Source organism: Gnatocerus cornutus, chromosome 9, assembly GCF_029298725.1.
Source record: "Gnatocerus cornutus isolate USDA-ARS CGAHR chromosome 9, icGnaCorn1.1, whole genome shotgun sequence".
Taxonomy (NCBI): Eukaryota; Metazoa; Arthropoda; class Insecta; order Coleoptera; family Tenebrionidae; genus Gnatocerus; species Gnatocerus cornutus.
The window spans coordinates 8,327,822-8,355,116 of record NC_142241.1 but is presented as its reverse complement, the minus strand read 5'-3'; the positions used below and the strand labels follow the sequence as shown (position 1 = coordinate 8,355,116).

At 34.8% G+C, this 27,295-nt stretch overlaps 2 protein-coding genes across 2 annotated transcripts; one reads left to right on the top strand and one right to left on the bottom strand.

Moving 5' to 3' along the window:
- Positions 1-2,049: 2,049 nt before the first annotated feature.
- Positions 2,050-24,086, bottom strand: LOC148168528 (uncharacterized). The gene is made up of 5 exons (XM_088045661.1): positions 23,998-24,086; positions 3,154-3,294; positions 2,623-2,961; positions 2,436-2,571; positions 2,050-2,390 (listed from the first exon to the last, which is right to left on the bottom strand). Exons 2-5 carry the CDS (start codon positions 3,179-3,181, stop codon positions 2,204-2,206), a joined length of 690 nt encoding a protein of 229 aa, XP_087901787.1. The 5' UTR covers positions 3,182-3,294; positions 23,998-24,086; the 3' UTR covers positions 2,050-2,203.
- On the top strand, positions 6,049-27,284 carry LOC148168527 (uncharacterized). Its single transcript, XM_088045660.1, has 6 exons — positions 6,049-6,223; positions 16,786-16,835; positions 22,759-22,817; positions 23,366-23,542; positions 23,592-23,700; positions 23,747-27,284. The coding sequence occupies exons 2-6, from the start codon at positions 16,796-16,798 to the stop codon at positions 27,115-27,117; spliced, it is 3,756 nt and encodes a 1,251-aa protein (XP_087901786.1). The 5' UTR covers positions 6,049-6,223; positions 16,786-16,795; the 3' UTR covers positions 27,118-27,284.
- Positions 27,285-27,295: the final 11 nt, after the last annotated feature.

The following is a 27,295-nucleotide window of genomic DNA, read 5'->3' as shown; positions in this document are numbered from 1 at the left end:
CAATATAATACTCCACTTGCGTCTTGAATTTCGATTTTCTCTAAACAAAGGTGTAGTGTTTACATTGGGGATTTCGCGGATCAATAAATTAAGTTATAAATGTGCGTGCGAAGTTGTATAATTTAGATTAAAAAGAAAGATAACAATACTTTATGTTGGAATTTTTAGATAAAAATTTTCAGAATGCGACGCCTGTTGTAACACTTGTGCATTGAGTCGTTGAAAATTGGTTAAAACAGCGATTCATAACTTTTTTTACCGAGTCTAAACAGGCATTTAAAAAATGCAATGTCTACCAACAGGGCTAAATTGAGTGAAATTCTAAAGTTTTGATTAATTTTATTGATTTATGGAGAAGCGCTTTGCTCATTTTTATTGAATCACAATTTTTACCTACTTAATCGGTTAAAAAGTGTTATTTTAAGGATCAGGGTGTGCATGTGCGTCACTATACGTAAATAAAAACTCCCTTTTAAATTTCTGCAGTGCTATATTAGTTCATAAGTTAATTAATTTGCTTACGCACGCGATGAAAATGTCAGCATCTTACGTGGATAATTTAAATTCCAATTATTTCCATTTGGAAAACTTTGTTTGAAGACCTAATTTACCTACATACAGGTGGTTCATTTTGAACTTATTTAATGTAGATTCTTACATTGTTTTAAATAGTCTCGAACTATAACAAGTGTCTTCAGGACTTCAAAATAACCCCTTCAAATACCAAAAGATTTTTTTTTAATTTGAGTTTGATTGAATGTGCGCGATGTGCAGTAAATTTTGCTAAATGTTATTTATAGCATAAATCTGATCCATTTCCAGTGGTAAGTGAAAAAAAAAACATTTGCATACAGACAGTTTATGTACACGACTATGCGAAGCAACTATTTAACATAAAACATGTATATACAGATGTCCTACACCTCTCGCTTTTCCTTCAACGAAAAATTCTCCATCAAAATCTAAGTTGATTTTTGTATTGCATCATATACAGGCCCTAGCAGTTTTTGAGTTACAAGCACTTTAAATTGATCAATATCACAGCCCATAAATCGCTAGATAGCATTCTGTTACTACGTTACCTGTGAATATTTGCCCTTAAATTGCACGAAGATGCACGTATAATAGTTAACTTTAAATGCTTGTAACTTGAATACTATTATTGCCTGGACATTGTGCGATACCACAATCAATTCAGATTTTGATGGAGAATTTCCTAATAAAAGGAAGTGCGAGGCGTTCTGGGACACCTGTATTTAAACAAGTTTCTAAGAAATATCTAGTTGTGGATAATTCGTGGGACGTAAAAAAGTAATTTTGATGGTAATACCAAAACCAAAATACTTATTATTTACATCAATAATATAATATCTGTAACAACACACAAAATAGACTAATTTTTGACAATTAAACGAGTTCAATGTAACGAAACAATTTTTATTTTTAACTCTAAACCAGAACACAGCTTGTTAAAATTCTTATTTGAACTTATTAAACGAAAATAACGCAGAAAATATAATTAAGTAAATATGTTTTTGTTTACCAGAGACTCAAATATGTCTTATCTTCTTATTTACCTACTTATGTATTACTTTGATGATTGATATAATGATAATAATTACGTTTTTTAGATAAGCCACTCATAGAAAGAGTCTTTATAAATTGTGAACCTACTTGTACGATAAGTATCATACTCAAAATAAGTGTAATTATTGTTATTGAACTTTTTATTAGTTTAAAATTAAATAAAATGTCAACTGACGAAAGCGAATTTTGAACTGTATTGCTATTTTGTGTTTTTAGACAAGAATATCCTGCTCTGCAGTAACTGTTGACCAAAATAGTATCAATGAGGGTTTAAATTTATTTTGACAATGGCTAACTTACATTTTTACATTTATCAATCATACTCTTGAGGAACACATTTCATTAATAAGTTAGAATAAGTTTGGGATTGATTGAAATGCTTTCAGTACTTGTTTTAATTAGTTTATTAGAACAGAGATACCTACAAACTTTGTTGCTTTTGTACATTATAATGACGCTTGGACAAATAAACGTTTCTTTTCTATAACTTTTGTAGGTCGTTTGTTTATGTTTAATTAATTTTAGATGAATCTATCTAACTTCAGTAACAAAACCATAAAACTTCGTTGTTAAGAAACAATTTTAGAATTTAAATATCACAAGTTTTAGTCCCATTTTAAATAGAATTGATTAAAATACCAAAAAATGATATCAACAAAACTTCACTGCTGTAAATTTTAGCACCGTTACATAAATTTCCAACAGCATGGAAAAACTGGCTATTCAACACTTTAAATGCGGCGAAATGCGGACAAGCATGATCCAACGCCTCCCTGTAGCAATTCTCAGCTGATTTTAATTCACTGAAAAGAAAATTATTTCTCTTTTATTAAATTAGTGAAACTTACAAGCACATATCGTCGTACGTCAATGTCTCTGCTTTGAACATGTTAAACAATTCGCATGAGCAGTTTTTAAATTCAATTCCTCCTTCGTACTGCTCCATCGCCGTTTTGCAGTCATTTCCTTGGTCGCTGAAGAAAACTGCGATTATCGATTAGTAGTTTTAAGACAACCAATTTGGTACAATAATACTTTCAATGGTTCTGTTGGCACACAACAATTCGATAAATTCCGCAAAACCTTCGTAGATAAAATTCGGCAGGTAAGTTTCATTCGGATTATTGAAACACGGCTTCATATCGATGGTTATTTGTTTCATCATTGGCACAATTTTGTAACGAGTGTCGGAGCAAAACATGTCTCCGATGTCTTCGATGTTATTGAAATAACCGTCGAGGGTTTTTAAGCGGGCTCTTATGTCGGTGGCGATAGCTTCTTGGGTGGCGTTCTTACATCTTGAGCAAATGAAGGCTTCTAGTGTGGAGTTTTCAAAGATGCTCAGTTTTGCCGTAGGGGTGTTAGAGAAAAATGCTGAAAATAAGTCTTTTGAGTTTGGGCTTGCATAAATTTCAAAGCACAACTTAAAATATGCTTCTGTTAATGTTATTGTAAACATTCACACGTAGATAATTATAGTTCAAATTTACATAGCGGTTCTAAACAAAACTGTTTTTATATTTAAAGTACACAAACGTTTATGCGAAAATATAAAAAAGACGTTACCTGTCAATAAAAATAGAAAACAATTCATGATGTATTACACCACCAAACACAGATATTTTGCTCGATAACCCTGAAATAGACGCATCTACGAGCTTCTGGCGCCGGAAAACCGCTACGCAAAGTCACGCCCTCTGAAGTTCCCTGAAAAGTGCGCCGCTGAAATAAATTCATATTTGTAGGTAAATTTTTAAATCTAATATTGTTGTCGAACAATTCAATTGTTGGTTGCCTACAACAAATAAATCAGTCGATTTGAACCGATCAATAGTTCGCCAATTTCACACGATTTCTTTGTGTTGCGTTTAATTTCTCTAGAGGAAAAAATCGATAATTTTATTGTGATATTAGGTATCATGGATTTTACAGCTGGCTTTTATTGCGTTGGCCGATAATAAACTTTTACTATCATTATCATTACACTTAGAGATTACAAATAAGTGTGATGGGAAATGTTCACACGATGAGGACTCTTCTGTTGTGTTAATATACCCACTTACACATCGTACGGTTGATGTTTCGGAAGTGATAGAAAGTTTTAACAAACTGTAACCACGTGTTTTTATACATATTTTGCATTATAATGAGTTATTGTGTGCTGGCAATTGTGGTCCAAATCTGGCGAAATGGGGCCCGCACTTCCTTAATTTCAGCTTTTGGGACATTTGACCTTTCTAAAATGCAAAATTGAAATGAAATTTTTACGACTCAGCCCCTCTTTAAACCTCCTATTAACTCGATAGATTTTTATAATTTATATTTATTTGGATTTCTTCATTTTAAAGATTGGATTCGGAAACTTAAATTCTTGGACCATATATCTAAGTACATATTTTGCGTTTCACTTTTTTTTAGAATTCTGTTTCTCAAAAATTGGGAAGTCGCATCTATTCGAGGGCGTCTTTCGATGATTCGATTTGAATTTTTTGAACCTTTGAGAGTCTTTTAGTAAATAGTTTGGATTCTTTTGTTTCCTTAATTTTTTTTGGATTTTTCATACTTTCGATTCTGTGGACTTTTTTACTTTGTGGATTTTACGATTTTTTATACATTCCGCTTTGTGATTTTTGTAGTTCCTGGTTGCATTTTGAATTACATAATTTAAAAATTGTACGTAGGCAAAATGCAAAATATTTATTTCCTTCATAGAATACAAAAGCGGAATTTGAAATATGCGGTTATGCAAAGTTATGAATTTGCCTAAAACTGCAGAACATGTCGACATCGATTGAACGCTTCAACTTCTGGAAACAAATCGAATTACGGAAAGATAATTAAAATGTTACAACAATTAACACATAGTTAAAATAATAGTAGCAACAATAAATATATTCGATACACATTAAAAAGCAGCACAATGCATGAAATTAGTTCTGTCTTACATAATCTATAGCACGTACTACAATCACTAATTTAAATTAAATTGGAGTATGTTTTTTGCTCGTGTTAGAATATTTTACAATTTAATTTGTTAATTCCACACTTCTTGGTACAAAGAAAAAACTCACTTGCATAATATGCAAATGTCAGTTTATTGGTTTAGTTCAAGGAAGTAGAAAAGCCTTGAAAACTTTTCATCGAAGGGTCACAGATCAGAAAAATTCTCTAAGGTCATCCGTGAGTTCACTTTTGGCGGGAAAGATCAGCAGTGACTTCCTACGTTGTCCTCCTCTCATAAAACATTCATTGAAAAGTACTAATTTGACTTACAAATCCGTCACTAATTGACAATTCATGCTATTAAAATGTGAATAAAAGAACTGTGAAAAGATGCAATCTGTGATTTGTTTTTATGTTAATTAATATAGACACAACTGTATTTTATCAGCGACCTTTCCAACAATTTCCCGGTCTGTGTAAAATTTATCACAAGATTATAAATTTCTCGCGGTGGAAAGTTACACAAGAGTTGTGTCAGATCATCACGAAAATAAAGGAAACATGGTTCGTTTATCCGCGGCGCATCATGAATTGTTCTTCTCTTACTTTAAAAAAGGGTCCAAGGAAGGTCAAGTTTGGTTCTCATCGCCACGGATGAGAGCCGTGGAACGAATTTTCGATAGGATTAAAATTATCCGCGGCTAAATATAGCTACTCCAAGTGAGCTCTCTGGCAATCGAACAAATCCATCAATCAATCAAAAATAGAATTGAGTTTTCTTTTCAATTACTGTGATTTAAAAACGGTTCGTTGTAATGATGGTTGCGTAAAATCAAAAATATTTAAAATTTAAAGAGTGTAAGTCAATGAACTCGCGAAATTAATGCAGCGATGAAAATATTTTCGCAGTGTTAAATTATAAAAATATTTTCGAAACGTAACTAGTCGGATTGTGGTATTTTATTGATGATTATTACATAAAATCTCTTGTTCGAATGTCAAGTCTCCTACACACTTTCTCCTGCTCATCACTCAAAATCCGATTGCATAAAAAGATCTCATCCACAAAAATGTTTGTTGTTTCTATTAAATCGAATTTTGTTCAATTTACACAAAAACCTTAACCGTACCTGTGTTCCACCGCGTACGAAACACCTCTCACAAGTAAAAGTTGTTCCATAACACGTTCACTCTTATTCCAACTGGAATTACAGGTCATTATAGATACTTCCAGAATAATTTGTTTTATTTTTCATTCACATATCGCATACGCTCTTATTTTTTAAAATTACCAGTAGCCACATTTACGTAACAACTCCAAGAATTTTAAACAGCTCAATTAAGTAGATTTTTAGAGGTGAACAACCTCACCCTAATTATTTTTTATGAAACTCTGTGGGTGTTGTTTCAGATGCACGAGAGGGTTGTTCAGCTCCTGCGAATCCTGCTGAAACTCAAGTTCAGCAGGACCGACGATGCTCGATGAAGTCCGAAGAGCTTCGGGCCACACTTTCATATGTCTTTGGTCTGTTAACACACTGCAACTATCCTCAATAACGTTAGGTGGACCACCGGAGGTTTTGCATCTTGTGGTTGTGCGCGATGTGTTTACCCAGCTGTACACCATTCAAGTGCAGTGATAACGTGCAGTGATAAAGGATAATGGATCTGGATGAAGAGCGACTCATTCAAGGTAGGGTTACGGTTAAGAAGCAACAGGTGAAAGAAGTAGTGTCCCGTTTCACACAACCTTCCGAAAAACCTTCGGAGGAATGCCGAGCTAAATTTAATTTGAAAAATTTAAGATTCGCAATTTCGTTTTTGATGGTGCAACCGGTCGGTTTTCTTTGGTTGTAATTAAGATTTGATAAAAAAATCAACAAAGCAAGACAAATTTTTATTATTTTTTTATCTCTATGTTGAAATTTTTCACCAATAAGTGGCGAAGTAATAATTTTGAAATTCTATTTAATAGAGTTATTATCATCACATTCCATTTACAAACTCTAATTTCCATCGATTAGCTTAAAAATAAATTAGTCAATAGAGCTGTGGGCGAAATTTATTTTGGTTGTGGTGCAGTCTAATTGCAAGGAGTGAGAAACATTACAAAATTAAATTTAGTAAATAATTTTAGGTAAGATATAAAAAATTACAGTTCTTTCGATTTCGTTACCATTTTACTTAAATATAACAGCTTTAAATGTAGGTACCTATCAGAGATAATTTTAGTAATTTGGCTTTAATTACCCGCACACATCGAAAACGCGAAATTTGAAAGGAAAAATGCGTCAAATTTTAACACCAAATAAAGATTACAAATTGCAAAAAAATGCAATAAGGATGTAAACAGGAAGTTTCTCAATGTATTTGCTCTAATTGTGATTTCTGAGAAAAATTTTAGTAATTTTGTCTTTTTTTAATGCTGCAGAAACAAAATTTGATACGATTACTATTTATGACATGCTTATTAATTAATAAATTAATTAACAAACTTCTGACCAAAAGGGACAAATTTTAGAAATTTTTATTCATAGCAAAATGGGGGTTGTTATTGAAATCGGATTAAAACCCGAAAAGGAATTCGTTCATTGGCTCGTATTGTCTTTATCAAGGTACTTTTTTATGAGAAAAAACGCACCAAAACACCCAACTCTCGATCGTCACCTTTTCATTCATTGGATGTCTAAAACTGTTGTTTATTGGACGACAATCTAAAGAAATTAACTCATTCACAATAAGAATCAATTTATTGGTTGATAAGAAAAAAACTCATAAAACAAATGAAATGGAGCTGTGGATTTCCTGTGTAACTTTTGTATTGGCTTTTGTTTATTATTCGAAAAATATAAAGATTGTGGCCAATTATTAAATTCCAGAGCATTCGAATTGTTTTAATTTTAGCTGACGACTAAAAATTCTTTACAATTTTGAACAAAAACCTTGTCGACTTGTGAAATTGAAATAATGCACAACGTTGCAATGCTGTTCAGTTGTAGTTTTACTTATTAATATCTATTATTCATAAGCAAAAAGTGTAGAAAATATCTCCAATTTACAAAAATCAATTCGACGTCGATCACTATAAAGTTTAATCGAGAGAAATCAACTTTTTCTGCTTTCTGTGATCAACAATAAAAGAGTTCTTTAACAACTCCACCCACTTTTTGCTTGCTTCAAACAATTAAATTTCCAGGGGCATTCCGGAGCCGAGTTGTCCGGTGCCCAGATGTCGCGTTCTCTGGATTTTCCTACCGGATCCTTGAACACTACTGTTTTAAAATAATATGGGTTGCTTTTATAGATCTGACATGTTACGTTGATATGTAACACATTATAATCGATATTCTAATTTCAAATTGAATATTTAAGTCACTTTCTATACACCGGTAATAATTACTAAATGATTTTATTTATTATGTAAAATGCTCGGAAGGTACATTAAAATTGAATTGAAAGTGAGATTGATTGCCTCGCTAAGCTTATCAGGATTGACACGTGTCAACAGTATCAATCAAGCACAGTCGATGGTACAAATTTTTTGACATATTTTGAACAGCTGATTGTCGCAACTGTTTTGAATTGACCTATTACGGATTTTTGTTCTTTTAAGGCAATACCATGTCCACTGTTTCCGCTCTAGCTTTTTTCCTTGTAATTTAATTTCATATCGTGACGGTTTGCTTTACATAATTTACCTATTTAATAAACCGTACAGAGACCATTTATATTCGTTTTCACGGCGCTCAGCATCCACATTTGACATTTGAATTAAGATGTCAACGACGATGCGTGGGTGTTCTTTTTTAAATTCTCGAATTAAGTCCTTTAATAAATTTGATTTAAATTAGACAAGTAGGAAACCGTAAACTGTTAATTGTTACAACATTGCTTTGTCTTCGAAGGCTACTACAAGGTCCAGTTTTAGAGTGACAGCTAGTTTCGGGCGTTGGACCTAGCGATGTGGGAAAGGAGATTTTTCTTAAATGGCAATTATAATTTATATGACACCGGTTGACTTTTACTTTAGATTCAATGGCGATTTGGTTAAAAAATCAGCGATTATGTGCCATTGAACAACAATAAACTTTATGATTTTTTAACAATGAGGTTTTACATGGATTGATGGCTCCATTATCGAGTTTTGCATCTCACCGTATTATTATTATTATTAGCCGTAATTACTTTTCATAGCTGAATTTTATGACTTTTAGAATTTAGGACAAGCGACGAGGAGGTCAAACTGCATTGAAGTTACGTTTATTAAAGCTCAGCGCTTATCTTAAAATCTTGATTGTTTGGGAAGGTAATCCCTGGTAAAACTCGTTGACAAAATGATTGCGAAATTGGCACGTGGACCACCATAAAATAGAAAACACCCATAAAATCAAACTCATATTTTATAAACTTAATTATTTTCGATAAAATCACCGACTTGTAAAATTCGAAACTTAGAAAGGCGATTTGTGTCAGTGGGGATGATGAGTGTCGTTTCATTTAAATATTATGATTAATTCGTGTAATGTATTGTAATTTATGCAACAATTAACAAGGTTTATGTTATGATAAAAAGTTTCATCGCAAATAAAAGTATGTTTGAAATTTTTGCGAGGAAAATTCGCCTCCTTTTGTTATTCGCTCAAGTCGTTCTCACCATTTACAATAGTGACGCTGTCTGGGTTGTTATTTGTGATAAGAACGACCCTGAAGTTCGCACCTCCGGAACGATCCAGTACTGAAAAGTCGCTCCAGTGCCATTTTCAGTACAGTTATAGTGTGAGTTTCAGGGTGGCTGTCCAAATTTCGTAAGAGTGTTGTCACTTCTAAAGGTATTGTTCTCGTTTTGCAATTAGTTCGGTTTTTTGATCGAAGGTGTTACAGCGTGTAGAAATTGCAAATTTTTCGCATGATTGATTCGTAACAATCTATAATTTCCTTTATTAGTTTAATATTCTAATTATACCACGTGGAGGATGGTGTAATTTTGGTTAACCAGTTTTCACTTAACATTCCTGTCAAGCAGTTATTTGTGTTTTTCTCTTTTAAATGTTTGTTGGAGATTATTATATTTTTTAGGAACACTTTCAGTTTTCTCTTGATCTAAATTACTCAAAGAAATCCGATGTTTATTTTCTTTTGTATTGTTGTTGGAAATTATAACATTATTGATTGGAATTCTCTTTATTTTATTGATCTGTTGATTAAGGAGGTGCTCAATTACTAATGTAATATTGACAATTATCGCTTTAACGAGCTTTTTAACTTACACAACTAATCGCAGTGTAAGTGAGAATTCAGTACAACATGTGTTTATAATTAAAAGTACAAAAAGTTGCGTGTTCGTTTTCTTCACTCTTCACTTTGATCGAATCTAATTTAGAAATTATCGGTTTTTAGATTATCGACTGGAAATGGTACTAAAAGCAATAAATTACGTTTCCTATCAGAACAATAATTTAAATGGAATTGTTCTAGATAATAGAAAGGCAATTAATTCTCATATGCAGTATTTTGTGTTTTGTCCACGTCCTTAAACTTTACTTTTACAGAATTCGCTTACATAACTTCCCTCATTCCGATTTTTACCACGTTTTAAAGATAATAATAAGATTTACTATACAGAAAAAGTGTTGGGTAATATGCCATACGTAACTAGGAAATGGGTAATTTATCAACAGAACTATTTTTAATACTTGAACTGGCACAGGCGACGTTTAACCTCAGAAATTTAAATTTGTCGAAAAGGACGTCTAAGATAAAATCCTTAGCACCGTTGTATTAATTTGTGATCAATAACAGATCGGGATGAGCAGAAAGCTTATTTTTAATTTTTGTGCTTTAAGGATAAATGTATAATTCTGTTCGTTTTATTGCTGCAGTAACGAAGTTTGCGGGACTTGCCTAGTTACACGTCTTTGGAGCAAAAGGATCGATACTGCAAGAATTTTGAGAAAAAATTCTAATTCGGTTAGTTTTCATACTGCAGTAACGAAATTTGGCAGGGTTATTACTTTTGATATGTGTATTTACCGTACCCATTTACAAACCTGTGGGCCAAAAGAGACAAATTCTAGAAATTTTTATTTTTAAAGAACAAAAAAATTTTGAAAATGAAAAAAAATTGTAACTTTGGTGATTACTTTTGATATGTTTATTAGTAATGCCCAGTTGCTCACCTCTGGAACAAAAGTGACAGATTTTAGAAATTTTAAATTTTTGAGATTCCAAGAGTTTGGAAAAAAAATGTAATTTGGTTAGTTTTAATGTTGCAATAACAAAATTTGGCAGGTTTACTACTTTTGATATGTGTATTAACCGTACCCAATTACAAACCTGTGAACCAAAAGGGACAAATTCCAGAATTTTTTATTCTAGAGGAACCAAAAATTTTAAAATGGAAAAAAAAATGTAATTCTGGTGATGTTAATTCTACAGTAACGAAATTTGGCAAGGAAATTACTTTTATATGTTTATTAGTAATGCCCAGTATTCACTTTTGGAACAAAATGGACGGATTTTGGAACTTTTTTTTTGATACCCCAAGAATTTGGAGAAAAAAATGTAATTCGGTTAGTTTTAGTGCTGCAGTAACAAAAGTTGGCAGGGTTATTACTTCTGACATGCTTATTAACTGTACCGAATAACACAACTGTAGAGCAAAAGGGACAAATTCTAGAAATACCAAAAATTTTGAAAATAAAAAAAAATAATTTAGTAATGTTGATTCTACAGTAACAAAAGGCAAGTAGATTATTTTTAAAATCTTTATTAATCGTGTTCAGCTACAAAGTTATGGAGCAAAAGGGTCGAATTTTAGAAAGGGACGAATTTTAAAAATTTTTATTCCTCAAAGAACAAAAATTTTGAAAACGTAACTTTGGTAATATTAATCCTGCAGTAATGAAATTCGGCAAGAAGATTATTTTTTAAATGTTTATTAAGCGTGTTCAGTTACAAACCTCTGGAGCAAAAAAAATGAATTTTAGAGATTGTTCCTGATGCTCTTAGTATATTTCTGCTAATTACTTGTCAAAGCTATGAGATTAACCCAACAATGACGTCTCACCAAATGTCTCTAAATGGAAACTTTTTTTTTGAGAAAATGTTAAATTACCGCCCGACAAATTTCTGATGAAAATTTGAAAAAAAAATGAGCAAACTTGCATGAATGATGTTAAACGAAACGATTCTCTAAGTGAAATTGTTTGGTACATACAACTTTCCACATTTTTTTTTAATTTTCTAATGTACATGCTTGGCTCAACTATCAGAAAAATGCTGTTAACTTAATCAATAAAAATAAATCAATTAAACACTTCAAAGAAAAACTGTACCATTTTATGACAAGACAAATAATGTGAGTTGCTGTAAAATTACTAAAAATTAGTTGTTTGTTGAGATTTATGGAGAGGAAAGCGCCTTTTCAACTTCAGCAAGCCTTCTCGAAAATGCATGCATAATCATCTTTACGAGCTGCCAGTTTACAGTTGTGTTCTGCAACTTGTTTGCCTGTCAAATCTAAATTAAAATCTAAAGAAACTGCAGATTAACGTACTTACGTTATTTTATTATTCTGATTTTACCAGTTCCTTTTACTTTTACTGTTTTATTTTACTGCCTAGTACTTTATATTTATCTCATCATTATCTTACATTGGGGAAATTGTTTGGTCCGATGTCCTCTCATGACTAAGATTCTTCGCAAAAAATTGGACTCTGATTTTAAACGGATAAATTCCAGGTGAACGAACTGTTGAAACAGCATTTTTGATGGTACTAGCTTTACTTCAAGCTTTCTTTATTGCTCAGATTTGATATTTACTGGCGGCACACCCGATCTGATTTATCTGGAGGAAAATCTTGCTCTCGACACTAAATTGGCAAGTTCCATTACAGGTCGCATGGATAAAACATGAAAAAAAAGTTTTTATATTTATTGATTTTTGAGCTTCTAGGTCATTATTTGAGTTTTATTTTAGTATTTAGTTATCTTCAGGAACTTGTAAGTTATGCATTGTTTTATAAAACGCTCCAAAAATACTCTCCAAAATAAATGTTGCTGTTACATGTATAAATATTGAAAATCAAACTTTCCGGTAACAAATCAGGAATCGTTTAACCCTGAGGCAGTTAAAAACACCAAAACAGTACTTCATCTTCTAAACAACCGACCTGGTTTCTACCTTCTTTTATAGAGCATAACTTTGAAATTGAACCTTAAATAACTCGGTTCATGTTTATTTGCGTGCTCGGTAATTCTCATAACAGTTTTTGAACACTTGAATGTCACCTAGATTTCAGGTAAATTGTAGATGCATGCAACAAACAGCCTATGGTAGTATTTCCTTATATGAGTAATAAAAATACGCTACAAGCATCTAATTACGAAAAAATGTGAGAAAATGTTGTGAACTTAAATCCTGTGGTGTTTTATAGGTATAATAATAATAACTGTTTAAAGTAATGTGTTGAAAAATCTACTAATAAACTTTAAGTAAACACAGGTAATCCTTCAGGCTATCAACTTAATAAAATGGTTATCTATAATCTTAAATCTGAAGAAGCTGAGGAGTGGTAACATCGCCGATGACTTTTCGCGGTTCTCCGCCCACGAATCACTATCTAATCTCTAAACTTTTTTGTACCCAATGCATCCCACAGCCGGTTTTGTTATTTTTTGTCTGTTTGTGAAAATAAAAGTTAAATATTTGCCCTCAGGTAGACCATCAACGTTATTTATAGCAGAACGAGACTTCGCAATGCACACTGCGTAAATTAATTGCATGAATGGCTGGTCAAAACTACTCAAATTGGTCTCTTAAAAGCATGAAGAAATTACTCCTCCAGGCTGTTTGACTTTTGAAAGTAAAATTATAACACTCCCACTGTAATCAGCAAACGTACCTGCTAATTTTTTATCAGACGGTTTAACCATGTTGGTACTAGTAATTAGTTGCGCTAGTTGAATCGGTCGTTTTTATGGGAGAAAATTTTGGCACTCTCTTTAGAGTTATTGCGGTTACAGTAGGATAATTAAGCACAGAAAATCATTGAGGTTGAGGGCGTGACTGGGGTAAACTTGGCAGTGACCTCTTAATTTCAGGAAAAGTGAATGCAAAGGTTAACCAGTAAAACAGAGAAAGTGTCATCAAACGTGGTGGTACCCTCGAAGGTGAAAACCAAATCAGTCTAACGCACTAATCTCCAATTACACTTTCGTTTTTTAGATGAAAGTGATGATACTGACGTAACTGGAAAACTCTTGGGGTTGGAAGAAAATCTTAGCACCACTGATCTACTTTCCCTGGATAAATAGTGCGAGCAATGTTTACATGCACGCGAACTGTGGTACCTCAGAGGGTTTTCATGATCCACAATTAACGATTCTCTCTGATTTTCTTGACTTCTGTTACGTAAATTTGTGAAAGTGGAAAAAAATCGAATTCACACGAACTGTGCTCTTCAATTTAATGTTGCAGAATGGTAATTATGGCCAGATTTAATTACGTGGGGTCATTTTTAACTGTAACAGCAGTGGGCATCTTATGACCTTTGAAATTGCTTTGTTTACGTAATTGAACAAATAATAAAATAGCCAAGTGTAAGTGCGAACTTTCTTTGTGGTGTTATATAGGTCACTTATATAAGACTCTTTGCTTTCTACATTAGTCGCCGATTGGAACTTGGCAGAAAGTTTGGCAATGGATAATTGTCTTAGACGAAGCTATAAAAATACGAATATTTATTTTTTACATAATTCAGCCAAAGAAGGAAGAGCACGCAGAGCCCAGACACTCAATTAAAAATTGGGAAAAGTCAATGAATGAAAGTACGGACTTATGAATAAAACAAATAAAAAAGTGCCTTTGTCGGCTTATCCTGAGTCCTTGGCATGGATTTGCCTCCAAACGTCTGTTAATCTTTAATTGTCTTTTATATTCTAGTTTTACCTTCATAGTATGAACTTTTTGACACTGCACAAAGTACAAGAGTCCGGACTTTTTGCTCCAAAATTGCAAGTTTTTCCATTTCTAAAATTGTAGCTATTTTTGATTTACTTCAGGCATTAGATAATTTATCTAATTAACATCATTCATTCCATCGAACAAAAAATGATTATTAATTTTATCTAGCCGCATAAATAAATTAGTGTTGCGCAAGCAGTACTACCACAATGATAAAAGTTATTTAATTTCATTTCGTTTTATGGTTTGCAGTAATGAACCTTTTAGATATGTGCTTCGAAGAAATATCATTTCTTCGGAACAATGTAATGTGTAGGACGGAAATTAACTTTACAGCTGTTGGAACGACCGCCTGAAGATAGTAATCAATAGGCGAATATTAATATTTCTACATTTAATAAAATGAAGAAGTTGGATAATAATAAATAATTTTACAACACTCTGTATATTACTAACCAAAGAACGCAGACTTCTGAATGTTTGTTTCCAAAGTCGGTTGCAAAATTAACATTCCACAGAAACAGTAAAACAACAGAATTAAAATTTATTCAAAAATCTGAATATGATTACCCTTCAAAATTGCATGCTTTCTAATCGCTTCTCAAAGTCGCCCCACGGAAGCTTTGGCAAGACCTAATTGAATTAGTCGCACCAATTACCACTTTTCGGGAACCGTGTCATCGATTTTTCTAGTTGCACAACTGACCATGATCGTTTTAACGCCAATTAAAAAAATCAAAAAACTGCGTCTTCATGCACCAAAACTTGTCCCGAATTTTGAGAACGAAAGCTCGATTATGTAAAAGCGTCCAGGTGTGTATTGGTGGTTTTGCGCAAATAGACGGCTTGTAATAAATATTCACACAGCGCTCGTATTATGCGAATTTATTAATATTCATTTCTTGTACTCATACTTCCTCGATTAATTGAAAATGTCGCGTAAAACTTTCATTTCTCTCCATTCTGGGACCAACAATTAACTCTTGATTAGATGCAAACAATGTTCGATAAATACGGGAACTTCCCGATCTCGATACGCTCGGCTGCTTCTCTAACCCACTGTTGAAATCTCTTACGGGCTTCGCCAAAAGATGCTCTGGAATAATATCCGCGTGGAAGAAAGCGCATATAGCCATCAAGGTCAAGCTTATCCTTCTGAAGCGCCACTCTTGAGGTAATTAGGTCGAACTGTTGCAATCACAATGACATTTGGTTCTTTGTTTTGATTTTTATGACTGACTAGTAAGAAGAAACGGGTTTGTCCGGAATTGCTAGGGTGTAAAGCGTGACATTTTGGTTTTGTCCCCGAAAAATTACAATTTTAAGGTCGCGCTGTGCAGATTTGCGCGGTGTTAAATGTTAAATTTGGCATTCTAAGACGTTTCTGAATGTTTGAAATTGTTGATAGAGAGAAAGTTGGAAAAACGTTCTCAATAACAGACAAATTTGTCTGGAAAGTATGGAATACTGACCAAGATTCTTGCTACTGGGGAAAAATCAACTGAAAATCGCTACTTTTGTTGTATTCTGACGTAATTTCCTTTTAATAGACCTGGTGATAATGATCGGTTCCGAAAGCTTGTTCGCAACAGTCAATTAGTTCCTTCAGGTTGAGTTACAATTACCTCTGGGACGATTTATTTACTTCTTGGGTTATTAACGGTTATATCATCCTCAGAGTTATAGTATGCAAGTAGTGAAAGGAATCCCTTTGAAGGTGAATCTTTGAATTTTTCCCGTTGTAATATTATGCATGTTTGTAGAAACTCGTCCAGTTCATGCTCTGATAAATGCATTCATCGAAGGACGTGTATAACGGATGGAACAAAACGTTACGGTTTTGGAGGCTGGATAGATTTTGTGACATTCAAAGTTTTTAGATTGTATCGCGAAAAATTTCATTACCATAATTAATATTGTTACCAGGAGCTATTAATTTAGTCATTGTCTTTGTCCTTGCGTAATTTACCGACAACAAAAACACCCACACTGGCAAATAGGTGAATGTCTTGCTCCAGATCGATAAGAATTCGAAATTAATTTGGTTGGTAAATTTTGGAGTTATAAACAAAAGTGAAAGTAATTAATTGTCGTTTTAATTCCTTGACTTTCCTATTTTTCTATAGCGATTTTTTCGTTGTTGGACCTTTAAGTCCTTCACTCACAATTGACCAACGTTGCGAAATTATTGCATTATTAAAACTAGTCCGGTTTCAAAATCACCCACATACTACTTTTACGGTGCGACATTGTTTCAGTTGATTCAACTATAATAGATTTTTTTGTTTCAGCGGCCTAGCAATGCCCTCCTATACCAGAATGAAGACCATATTTCTGCAAAGTAAGTTCTAATGACTATCTATTCTCTCTTTATTTGGTCTTGAACATTGTAGGCGGACTATTCTAGTAGAGAATGTCTTCATATTATTATCGAAAGAGTAATAAAGAGCTCGTTATTTAAATTATTAATTTTTGAAAGTCAGTAAATCCCAGTCTGAAGAAAAGGTATTTGCCCGGAAGTTACTGAACGAGAAAAAAAGAGAAAAAGTTGTATCGTGAAACAGCTTACTAATTAGTTCTTATCCGCGTTTTCGTGTTGTAGCTAAACTTATTTTAACCAGATATTTCGCTTCACCTTTGTTTCAAGTAAATTAAGTTTTTATTTGTTCTTCAGTCAATGGTTTCATTAATTCGTGACACTGAGCATGACATATTGGAACATTTCAAACATTGTAAAAATTCAATAACGATCGTGAAGAGTTATGCCGTTGTCTTCATTAAATCTTTAATGTGTTAACTCAGAAATGGTCACCTTTCTCCTGCCATAAATACCGAAATATTCTTGCAATTTTTCTGTCGGTATTGATGAAATCTTTTTTGGGTGGATGGTTTTTGCGGAAACGCCATCGTTTTGGTAGCTCTTGAGGTGTAAGTACCTATATAGTATATTAAAACACCGAGTTTCATATGGCAATTTTTTAGGCATGAATCCAAGTTTATAAAACGAGCGGCAAAGCCGCGAGTTTTATAATGGGTGAGTGCCTAAATGGCCTTATGAACGAGGTTTTTATATTATTTTTCCTAATTTGTTCTTGTAACAGAGCTATGTTTGCTATTTTCGCATTCGTTTTCAGTGCTAAAATATCCATTTCAATACGGAATGTTAGAATAGCTTTGATTCCATAGCAACTTGGGAATGTTTAAAATACAAATTAGGAAAAATCTATTTTGGTTAATAATTCGCTTATTTGCGGAGCAAAGTTCAATTATTGCTGATCATTTCACGCAGAATCTAAAACATGCTATTCTTTATCACAGGTCTACAAAATAACTGAAGTAAAAGCAATTAAGTTTCAGATAGAGAATTTTTAGTTCCGAATGTTTAACGCTTCATATATTTGAAACTAAGATGCGGTCTTTGCCATCGTTTTCTCGCACTGTCCTTGCATAGAATCCGTTCTCCGATATCGAATATTCTATGGTTGATTTTCTCAAAAGAAGAAAATTTTGGAATTTGTTTTCTCGCTCGTAAACTATTTGACCTACTGATCTGAGATTTGGCTAGCTGATAGATCTGGAGCTGTTCTTCGATTTTTAGCTCAAAAATATTAAACGACGTCTTTCCTTCGAAAAAATTCCATTCTATGAAAATCACCTCAAATAGACCTCCTGAAAATCGATTTCGGTCAATATCTTACTTTATTGTGAAGCAAAGTTAAGTTATTGATGCTAATCTAATGCAAAATTTCACGCAGAATTCAAAACTGTGCGATTTTTTAGAGTACGTCAACAAATAACCGAATTAAAACCGTTTAAAATTTTGGGTTGTCGCCAGAAGACAAAAAGTTCAGAAATATTTATTTTATAGTAATCCATATCTTTGGAACTACTACAGACAGAATGATGCGGTTTGCGTCATTTTTTTTCTCGCACTTTTGTTGCTTACAACTTGCTCTCAGACATTCAAAATTCTATGGTCGTTTTATTGAGAGAAAACATTTTTTAATCAAACGATAGAAAATTTTGAATCTTTAGTTTTTTGGCTTACAGATTTGAGATTTGGCCAGTTGATAGATCTTGTCCTGCTCTTTCGATTGATATAAACTCAAAGGTATTAAACAACGTTGTAGTTCCAAAAAGGCTCTTAAAAATGATTCCAAAAATATCCTCTGAAAATTTAATTCGGTCAATATCTCGTTTATTTGTGGAGCAAACTCGAGTTATTGGTGCTCATTTAACGCAGAATTTCACGTTGGAACAGTACGAATTTTTAATATACTTCAACAAGTAACCAAATCAGAAGCGTTTGAAGTTTCGGGTTGTTGCCAAAGAGCGGAAATTTTGTATCTCCGGAATATTTACATCCAACAGATCGAAGATGCGGTTTGAGCCATCGATTTTCTTCCATTTTTTGTACTAAGAATCCGGTCTCACATATTCTGAATTCAAATTAATTTTTTCGATTTAATTGGAAATTATTTCGGTGGATTTTTTTCCTAAATTTTCGGTGCTTCATATCTCCGGAACCGCAGCAGATACAGGTGTTCGGAAAGTGACGCACCAAAGGGAGTAATTGGATGGTCTCCCAGAGTACCAAAAAAATATAAAAAAAAAATTCAACTTTTACTCTTGGAGACATGAATTTTTTTTTCATTTTTTTTTGGTGATCTATGGCATTGTGCGACTCTACGGACACCAATAGACTGATTTTTGGAAGGTTTATTCGACAGCAATGCGTGCCATTGAATTTACGATTCTTAAGAAAGCTCTTGGACTTGGTTGAAAGGAAACTTCCCTGCCCCCACCCATCATTCGCGGAAACGACGAATGTGAAATACCAAATCAAGCATTTTTACTGTTTCTCACACCTGTTAAACACACGCAGACTAGCGAATTGGGGTCTTGAAATGTGTGCCTTTTCCTCTCATACCAACATAGCTATCGATCACCTGCCAACATGAATTTTGTGCATTTCCTTTATTTCTCAAGTGCATTAAGGCCGTTCGACATTGCGCAATCCGCATTTACATTTGCATCTGTGCTAAAATCGGAGGAAATAGTTGCAATGACCAGTCTCCGCCTAAGGCAGCTTTTCTACACTTCCAATTAGTCCTCTCAATTAAGCCCAAAACAATCTGATTTGGTAATTGTCTTTTTTTGGCAATTACCCTGATGATTTAAAATGTCAATTCAAATACCAATGCTCATTAGCGAGCAATCTCTGTTACTCAAGATGAAATTAAAGCCCACTTGACCCAGAGATGATTTCAGCTCGAAGGTCATTGCCGAACTCATCTGAAACACTCTCACCCATGTTAGAAATGGTGAAGGCGTGTTTACATACCGGAACTTTCCGGTGTGCGATACATAATTTTTGTAATAGCACACTGTGACAGCTGACCCCAAATTATCTAACTTTCCACTGATTGTCGACTTGCACGTGCATTTCGTCTGGATTCTGTTTACATTATTCAACAGGTGGATGCGCAGGATTTGGTATTCCACACAGGATACGACGCAGGAACAATAATTTAGAACAGGTGTAGCGAAATTTTTTCATAAATGCACCGGAAATGGGCTTGCGAAACTTGAAAATTCATTATTGGAACCATTTTAGTGTTATCTATTGCTTACGTAAAATTAAACACATGTGTAAGCAAACTTTTCCGTCTTAGTTTCTGGAAAAGTTATACATAAATCGTGTTGGATAACTCGTGGGATTTATTTATTTATAAAACTGTTGCATTCTGAATTATGGAGATGAAAGACCTACCTACCTAGTTTTTATTAAAATACGATCTTCCGAAACTGTGAGAAAGAATTTGGAGACAAGAATTTATCCAATTAAAAGATAAATGTCATTAGTTGTATAATTAATGAAAACACAATGATTATGTTTTCGCGGTTACATAATAGACTCGAAAAATTCCACTGACTTTATTGGTGCTTTGGACAACCTTGCCACTTTATGTAATTACTGCGGATTGAGATTCAGATTGAGATTAAGATGAAAATTATAAGATTAGCTATTGTTTTAATGGCTAGAATTGGCAAATCTCAGCTTTTTCCTTTATTTTTACTATCAACATAATTAATTTCTGTTTTAAAAACCATAAATATTAGAGAATATAAAACCGCGAAATTACGGGGAGATTGTCGCTACAGGGGGAACGAAATTATGAGATCAAAATTAGAATGCTCTATTAGCTAACTCATATAATCAAAGAACTCAATTAATAGGTACAACATTAATAGTAATTAAGCTATGCAAAGTATGCAGTTAAATTACAAAATAGATGTTGTGTTCCTATTATAATCTGTTTGGTTTGATCGTTTTCTCATTATTGCAGAGCAAAATTGCCATTTCTAACACAAATGAGTTGTTAAATTACGCTAATTCCAAGATCCGAAACAAATTCTAAAAGACTTTATTGAAAGACGGTAGATCATAAAATTGGTGATGTAATTCTGATTCATTAATAAGGTAATTTCATAGAAAATTGAACTTTTTTCTCTTTTGCAAAATAATTTCTTCCGTCAAATTATAATTAACTCTTTACTTCAGTCGTTTTTTTGATCATAAATTGTCATTGGATGCACTATTATAGGTAGGCCTAAATTAGAAGGAAATTATGTAATAACGGAATTTCTGTAATCGGAATAAAGTGGCAATGTTCTCATTTTAATTTCACATTAGAAAAAGTGCCCTTTCGCAAAACGTGTCCCTAAATCGCCTCTTTTTTGTACCAATGAAGCAATTTCCTGTTTGGAAACTGGCAGTACTGCTTGTTGGCTTCTTCAGGTTTTTAGACTCTCAGCTCGCTTCGCTCGCTGAAGTAGCAGACGCGTTTTTTTTACAATTAAAAAAATAATTAAATAAGCGACTTGGAAACAATCATAAAATCCGCTGCTTACTCATTTGGGCTTTCCTTCCGGAAAAAGAATCGTGAACCTCGTTTGAATATTTCGAAATTCGGTGTAAACGCCATCCGCGGATTCTATTGTTGAAAAGAAAGTCGATTGTTGCCGTATTTCTCACAGTGTCGGTGTCTTTATTGAGTGCAAAATAATCCGGAAAAAATCCTAATGTTGTGCAAGACCGAGCGAAATCAAGATGGAATCCGAAGGATGATCGCAAATCAATCTTATAATAAAATGTAATGGGAATTGGGTCTGGTTTCCTGTCTTCGACCTTTGAAATAATTGTGAAATTCTGTCGCTCAAAAAGCGGTTACACGCTGATGAATTATTTTTTTAACACGACTCGAATTAATTATTGTGGAATCAATAGATCAAGGTCTGTATCTCATCTTCGAAACAATGCGTTTATAAAAAAGCAGATGAAAATGATTTCAAAATTTTATAATCTTGTTGACCTATAAAACTAGTCCGTGATAGGAGATGACGACGTAACGAATACAATTCATCACTAACTGCATTTTAATTCCCACAGTCTCTAATTACTTCCACGTTAAAAGTTCCGGACACAATAATTTAACAATGGGAGCTTGAAAAATACGACGAAATTATGTAAAGATCAGATGATCTTCTGACATTAAAAAGTGAACGGATTAACTGGAATTTCCCTGATGAGACCTCTAGACTATCCTCGACGACATTAATCCATTAGTTACTTCAACCACGATAATCCGTTGCTAATTTGCCAACGCACAGAGAAAACATCAAAAGGAATCTTAATTAAAACATTCGCTTTCCTTGATTTCCTGTTGTCTCCGATACATTCAGTTTAACATATCTTGTTATTTCGCTTTCATCCGATATCCACATCTGTTAACGTCAATATTTTGTCATGCTTCTGATCTTCAGCTGTTGTTTTCTTGTAACTCAGCTTTAATAGTTTTTTTTTGTAGTTTCTAATCGCAAGTGAACCAGAAAACGCATTTTCTATTTTTTCATTTTTTACGTCGATGCGTGTGATGGATTCAGGTCAGCGCCGTTTGAAAATGCAAATCAGCAAAAAATAAGACAATGAGGCAAAAACTTGTGTAATTACTCGATTTGAATTTGGCAGTGAACCACTAAGATAAAATCATCAACGGCTTTGTTTTTTGGAGACACCGCGATGACCTACATCTAAATGTGTCAGACTTGGTTAAAAATTGGTGCAATTTTCAATTGTAAGCTTTTGTCGAGGTCTACCAGAAGACAATCTTGATTCAAAGGATGTGGAAAGTCAAAAGTATCTAAGGAATTAAGAAGAGCAAAATTTTTGGATACTTTTCAATAAACTCCTTTTGTTGCAGGTCTGCTATGGTTGTACCTTTTGGGCATAGGGTGCGTGGTGCTGTCTGTAGAGCCAGGCGTAAGTATTATTCACCATAGAAATATTCCAACGGGAGTGTACGTCGCGTATCATTCAGAAATTTAAATCAGCATACGTGTTGTAAACAAATATTTTTAATTTGTTGACCTGCAGCCATGAATTACTGCTTCAACTAATCAAATCTTCGTTGCAAAATGTAGCCGAGTTACATCACAATCCGTGGCCCATAAATCTTCTTCTTGCGTTTTCAAACTAACAAAATCGTGGTCATTAATCATAACGTCTTCAGGAGGCGCAACCACGCGGATTCAATGCATGGACAATTATGGAGTCGTCACTATTGTTTTCGTATCTTCATTGCTACTGAGTCACTCATTCATTAATCGAACGGTTTTGTAAATGTAAATGAAGTCAGTTCGATTTTCCTCACGAATCGTCTGATTACTTTCATTTTTCAACACAAATTCCATGCGTAGGACGCGTTAAGAATGCCGAAGCGTGCACTCATTAGAAAACTAGAACATGCTTATTTAGAAAACAAATCGTTATTTGCACGGAAGCTCCCGCTCATTTCTTTTTTTCTTCAGTATTTGGATTTCGACAATCTACCCGATACAAATTTTTCATGTGTCGGGAAAGTGATCGGCGGCTACTACGCAGACTTGGAAACCAACTGCCAGATGTTTCACGTGTGCACCATCGGGCAGCTGGACGAGCCGATGGACATCCGCTTCTTGTGCCTGAACGGGACCGTGTTCGACCAGGTAAACTTTCCGTCACGATTTTCTCTAAATGATTTTTACGTAATTGCAGGAAACTCGTGTTTGTGAACGTATCGACGAGGTTGATTGTTCGAAATCCGAGAAGTTTTATAGTCTTAATTTGGAGTTGTACGGCAATACTCAACCTAGTATAGCGGAAGGTGGGTGGTCTAGAATCTAGTTCTTATAGTAACGAGTTTCTTGCAGATAATGCCGAGACTGATCCACCGATTATTATCAGAGCGACGACCACCACCACGACCACCACCACGACGCAGAAGCCGAAGCCAAAGACGTCGTATTTTACCACGCCTAAGCCGGTGGTTACCACCAAAGTGATTTCGTCGCATCACTTCCCGATTTCGAGTAACTCGGATATTAGGTTTAATCCCGAAGAAATTAACATTAGTTTGAATCCTGGGACTCCGCCCGATGTGAGGTCGCAAAGTGTAACTTACCAACAGCAAGTTTTTGACAATGATAGCAAAAAGGTTGTTGTTACCACCCATACGAGTTATGGTACTCCGGATAAGGAAGATTTTGTTCGGGTAGTAGCTAATACGCAAAGACCACACTTGGTGTCGACGCAAAAAGTCAAACCACAATCATCGGCCACTCCTGCGGATATTAATTACGGTTTCACTTACCATCAGACCGAGAGTGGCAACCAAGACTACACGGAGACACCGCACAATTATCAGTACCAACGCTCGAATTTGCCGTTTAGGCATGGGCAGTTTAGAAATCAATTTAAAACGACGACTTATACGACGACGAGGAAGACTTACATTCCGAAGGAGCCTACGACTTTTAGGACGCCTTATGTGTCTTCGTTAAAAACGCCAACGTACCACACGTATCGTACCGAGAAACCCCAAAGACTGCAATTGCCAATACCACTTCTGCCGACACTGCCACCATTGACGTTTAGTTCGCCAGCACCCTTTACTTTAAGTAATAACCACATCGAGACGAAGAGGTACACCAACGAACACCAAACTCCACCGAGGATTATCATTAGTGCTAGTGCTAGTGTTAGCGACAATAGTGGACGAAGACTTAATTACTCTTTAGGTACTATCGGAGTGTCACCTTTGTTAGAAGCACCACCAAAGTCGTACGACGACTACAAAGACCATGATGTGGTACTTGATCCATTCTACCACGACGTGCCTAAGATTAAAACCAGACAGAAGAGACAAACGAATGAGGACCAAGCTGCTGTCGACGTGTTAAGATTCTTGTTTGATTGGTACAGAAACCATCAACCGACGAGTACCCTCAAAGTTCCCATTGATCCAGAAGACATTACTGAAATCAACCAACAGTTAGCGCCCATAGTTGAGACTCCAACCTTAGAAAATAAAACAGAACAACAAATCTATAAAGATAGTGCCTTATTTAACAGACAAAGTAAATTTAACATCATCGGAGACATTCTTAGTATCACCGAAGCGCCGCAGGTTGTAACGACAGCAGTATCAAAACCTGCAACCGAGGTAAATTTAGATACTGCAGGTTTCGTTGATGATAACTACGAAGCAGTGCAACTAAACGAAACTACAACAGAAAAAGAAGTTGAAATTACGACAGTACCACCAACGACAACGACACCAGAACCGACCACAACCTCTAGAATAATGGCTCTCATGCGCAGCCGAGCAAGAGCACATCACAAACGAATAATGAAGGAAAACAGTCAAAGATATAACAGCTTTTTGACTAATATAAAACCGAAGATTCGTACCCGAGGAAGAGGACGAGGAAGATCGACCACAGAGCTACAGACGGTTGAAGAAACCACAACTACGGTCGTTTTAAATGCAAGTACGACCGAGGCTCCAACTGTATTGACTACAGCAACTTCTCCAACGACGACTGTATCAAAAGTTGAGGAGACAAACGAAGAACAAGAATTGGGAGAAACGCAGAGTTTGTTTGGATCTCAAACCACAACTCAAGAAAGTGATGATCAAGTGAGAGAAGCTTCTGGTGGCGTTGAGGTCGAAGCGACAACAGTCGCGGAAGAACAAGACACGAACGCTCTTCAGAAAAAATCTGAAACCTCTGAGGGAGAAGGCGTTTCACCGCAAACTGAAACTGTAGAGGCTCGTGAGGTTACCGAAGAGTCACAGAGTGAGAGTACTAAAGAGCAAGAAGCGAAAACTATTGAGAATCAGGCGCAGGAATCGCTAAAAAGTGTGATAGAGGTCAGTCAAGACGAGGAAACAATTGAGGGAACTGACCATAGTAGTACTAAGGAGCAAGAGGCGAGAACTACTGAGATTGAAGAGCAGGAATCGCCAGGAAGTGTGACAGAAGTCAGTCAAGACCAGGGAACAATTGAGGGAGCTGACCCTAGTAGTACTAAAGAGCAAGAGGCGAGAACTACTGAAATTGAAGAGCAGGAATCGCCAAGAAGTGTGACAGAGGTCAGTCAAGACGAGGGAACAATTGAGGGAATTGACCATAGTAGTACTAAAGAGCAAGAAGCGAGTACCATTGTGACTCAAGAGCCGACAGAGGCTAGTCAAGACGAAGAAATCTCGGAAAATGAGACTACTAAAGAGCATGAAGCGAGAACTGTTGAGTCTGAGGAACCAACAAATGTAACAGAGGTCAGTCAAGATGAAGAAACTACCGAAGTAACTGACCACCCGAAAGAAACTCTTAGTGTTGTAAATGAAACAACTGAAGTACCAAAGAATGAATCTCAACCAACTGAAGAGGATGTAGACACAATTACGACAGAAGTTTCCACTAGACCTGAACAATTCAGTACTACAGAACTCCAAAATTTGGTGTCAGACGACGGTGAGGAGACAACGTCGTTTCCTATTACTGAGGAAGACACAATACCTCCAAGTACTGAAGGTAAAATAATTTTGGACACCACAACTTCAACAACTGAAGAAACTCCAACTCTCAGTTCAGTAGCAACAGATCCTAGTACTGAAGCGGAGACGACGGCGCCGAATTTAACACCAGCTGAAATAACGACTACAGAAACCGCGAGTGTGACTCGTAGTCGAATTCCTCGTCGCAGAACTCGTCCTTCACGTACTAGACCTTCCTCAAGTTACCGTAGACCAAACTCTAGACATAGATTTAGTAGTACTGAAGTAACTTCACGACCAAGCAGGAGAAAACCTGTTATCGAAGAAGAGATAATAGACACTCTAACAACTGAAGAGATTTATTCTACCTCACCAAAAGTCGCAACTACGACGGCCGTCGATTTTTCTGAAGATGTTCCAACGACAGATGCTCCCCTCTATAAAAGTGCCAATCCTACTCAAGCTGAATCGTCGAAAGAATCCCTTCACACCACTCCGTTGTCGATGGCGTACAAATTAAACGTGCGGAAAGAAAAGTTGAGGTCGTATATTTTTAATTGTTTTGGGAAGCCAATCAATAAGTTTTATTCGGATCCTAGAGACTGTAGACTTTTCCACTATTGTACCTCAGGTTATAACAAGAATCAGCTTCTCGATATGAAGTTTGTTTGTGACTTGGGTACTTTCTTTGACGACGAAAAATTGATTTGTACAAAAACTAAGCCGGAGAGGTGTTTGTAAATAAAAAGTGAGCTCTCTCTAATGTTTATGAGTGATGTTAGACTCTATCTTCGATTCTCTCGTCCTATTAGGGTAATTAATTTTGTAATTATTATTGAACATAATTTGTTATAAATACTCAGATTAATATAATTTAATTAAATCAATAAATATTTTGTTAAATTTTATCTTATTTTTT